This window comes from Hylobates moloch, unplaced genomic scaffold, assembly GCF_009828535.3.
Source record: "Hylobates moloch isolate HMO894 unplaced genomic scaffold, HMol_V3 SCAFFOLD_12, whole genome shotgun sequence".
NCBI classification, from domain to species: Eukaryota; Metazoa; Chordata; class Mammalia; order Primates; family Hylobatidae; genus Hylobates; species Hylobates moloch.
The window spans coordinates 9,140,274-9,142,870 of record NW_026652287.1 but is presented as its reverse complement, the minus strand read 5'-3'; the positions used below and the strand labels follow the sequence as shown (position 1 = coordinate 9,142,870).

Sequence of the window (2,597 nt, the reverse complement as noted above, 5' to 3'; positions counted from 1 at the left end):
TTCTCTATGTTGGTCAGAGTGGTCTCGAACTCCTGACCTCAGTTGATCCACCTGCCTCAGCCTCCTAAAGTGCTGGGATTATAAGCATGAGCCACTGCACCCGGCCAGCCAAGGTTTTTTTTTTTTTTTGAGATGGAGTCTCACTCTGTTGCCCAGGCTGGAGTGCAGTGGTGTGAACTCTGCTCACTGCAAGCTCCGCCTCCCGGGTTCACGCCATTCTCCTGCCTCAGCCTCCCGAGTAGCTGGGAATACAGGTGCGTGCCACCACGCCCGGCTAATTTTTTTTGTATTTTTTAGTAGAGACGGAGTTTCACCGTGTTAGCCAGGATGGTCTCGATCTCCTGACCTCATGATCCATCTGCCTCGGCCTCCCAAAGTGCTGGGATTACAGGCGTGAGCCACCGCGCCTGGCCTCAGCCAAGGTTTTTAAGTAACATATTTCAGCATTGGCTCTACAGCTTTGCAGGTTGGTCACATAAGCATTAGCTGGGTCTGAAATGTTAGTAAGCATTTTATTATTCCAGCAAAGATTCACATGAATTAACTATGTATCAGAAGGCATGACAACTGCAGTGTGCTTGCTGGGCAAAAAATTACCATTGCAGTAAATTCTCATGCTCCCAGGCTAAACGGATTATCAGCTAGGGATCTGAGAAGAAATCCCGTGTTCCTTTTGAGCCAAATAACCCGCTGCTGGGTCACTGTAGCCTTAGCTTTGTCTGTTTACTGCAGAATGGTGCATCCAAATCCCTATTTTCTCTTGTAGTTTTAAAAAAGTCTGTATCTTTTAATGATGCATAGTAAAAGATTTCCACACGAATGATGTGATATTTAGAATTTGTTTCAGAATTATCTGGGGGCAGATTATTCTGGCCACATGTGCATGGTGGTTCTAGTTGAGCCAGGTGAGAAGTTTGTAGAGGGTTATTATATGATTCTCTATGTTGGTATTTGAAATTCTTGGTAGTAGAGTTTTTAAATTGCCATTTTCCACCAGCAGTTCCTGGGCTAGTTTTCCTATGATCATTTTAAAGGTTCTGAAAGGGAAGTCTGGTTTTGATCCACGTTGCCACATTGTAATGTGTTCATAGTTGGTAAGTGCCCTTCCGTGGCTGAGTCAGATGCTGCATATATGTGTGAAACCCGAGCACGCCGCCCTCTGCTTCCTGAGAGGGCATTTGTAGGAGTGGGTAAGGGCTTCTCTGGAGCACAACTGCCTGGCTTTGGTGCTGTCTCCCCCACTTACTAGCAGGGAGGACTTAGCCTCTGTGGGTGTTCCCTTCCTTTCCTGTCTTTAAGAAGGGGTGAATGATAGTATCCTTTTCATGGGATTGTTGTAAGGGTGGACTGAGTGGCTCAGCGTAGAGGCTCCATCCACCCTTGCTCTTATCATTCTTAGAACATGAACGATTGGATGCCCATCGCCAAGGAGTATGATCCACTCAAAGCGGGCAGCATTGATGGCACCGATGAAGACCCACATGACCGCGCGGTCTGGAGGGCAATGCTGGCACGATATGTCCCCAACAAAGGTGTCATAGGAGATCCCCTCCTCACCCTGTTTGTGGCCAGACTAAACTTGCAGACCAAGGAGGACAAATTAAAGGAAGTCTTTTCCCGCTATGGTGACATCCGGCGGCTTCGGCTGGTCAGGGACTTGGTCACAGGCTTTTCAAAGGGCTACGCCTTCATCGAATACAAGGAGGAGCGTGCCGTGATCAAAGCTTACCGAGATGCTGATGGCCTGGTTATTGACCAGCATGAGATATTTGTGGACTATGAGCTGGAAAGGACTCTCAAAGGGTGGATCCCTCGGCGACTTGGAGGCGGTCTTGGGGGAAAAAAGGAGTCTGGGCAACTGAGATTTGGGGGACGGGACCGGCCTTTTCGAAAACCTATTAACTTGCCAGTCGTTAAAAACGACCTCTATAGAGAGGGAAAACGGGAAAGGCGGGAGCGATCTCGATCCCGAGAAAGACACTGGGACTCGAGGACAAGGGATCGAGACCATGACAGGGGCCGGGAGAAGAGATGGCAAGAAAGAGAGCCGACCAGGGTGTGGCCTGACAATGACTGGGAGAGAGAGAGGGACTTCAGAGATGACAGGATCAAGGGGAGGGAGAAGAAGGAAAGAGGCAAGTAGAGGCCCAACAGCAGACCCCAAAGTGAAGTTACAGTGGAAATGAGTGGAGGGAGATTGTCTTTCAACGCAGCGTGAGTCTAATGGTTGAATAAAACTTACTGATGATCATGGGGTTTGGAATAGTTTTCTTTCCAATCTGGAACTTCGGTTCAAGCTGATAACGAATTTATCATCTTCCTCACATAGTTCTTTTTTTTTTTTTTTGAGACAGAGTCTCACTCTGTTGCCAGGGCTGGAGTGCAGTGGCGCGATCTTGGCTCACTGTAACCTCTGCCTCCTGGGTTCAAGTGATTCTCCTGCCTCAGCCTCCCCAGTAGTTGGGATTACAGGCATGTGCCACCATGCCCGACTAATTTATGTATTTTTAGTAGAGATAGGGTTTCACCATGTTGGTCAGGCTCATCTCCAACTCTTTTTTTTTTTTTTAATTTGAGACAGAGTTTCACTTTAGTTC

At 47.9% G+C, this 2,597-nt stretch overlaps 1 protein-coding gene across 1 annotated transcript; it reads left to right on the top strand.

The window, feature by feature from the left end:
• Window positions 1-143: 143 nt before the first annotated feature.
• SNRNP35 (small nuclear ribonucleoprotein U11/U12 subunit 35) lies at window positions 144-2,251 on the top strand. Its single transcript, XM_058425682.1, has 2 exons — window positions 144-466; window positions 1,400-2,251. The coding sequence occupies exon 2, from the start codon at window positions 1,403-1,405 to the stop codon at window positions 2,141-2,143; it is 741 nt and encodes a 246-aa protein (XP_058281665.1). The 5' UTR covers window positions 144-466; window positions 1,400-1,402; the 3' UTR covers window positions 2,144-2,251.
• Window positions 2,252-2,597: the final 346 nt, after the last annotated feature.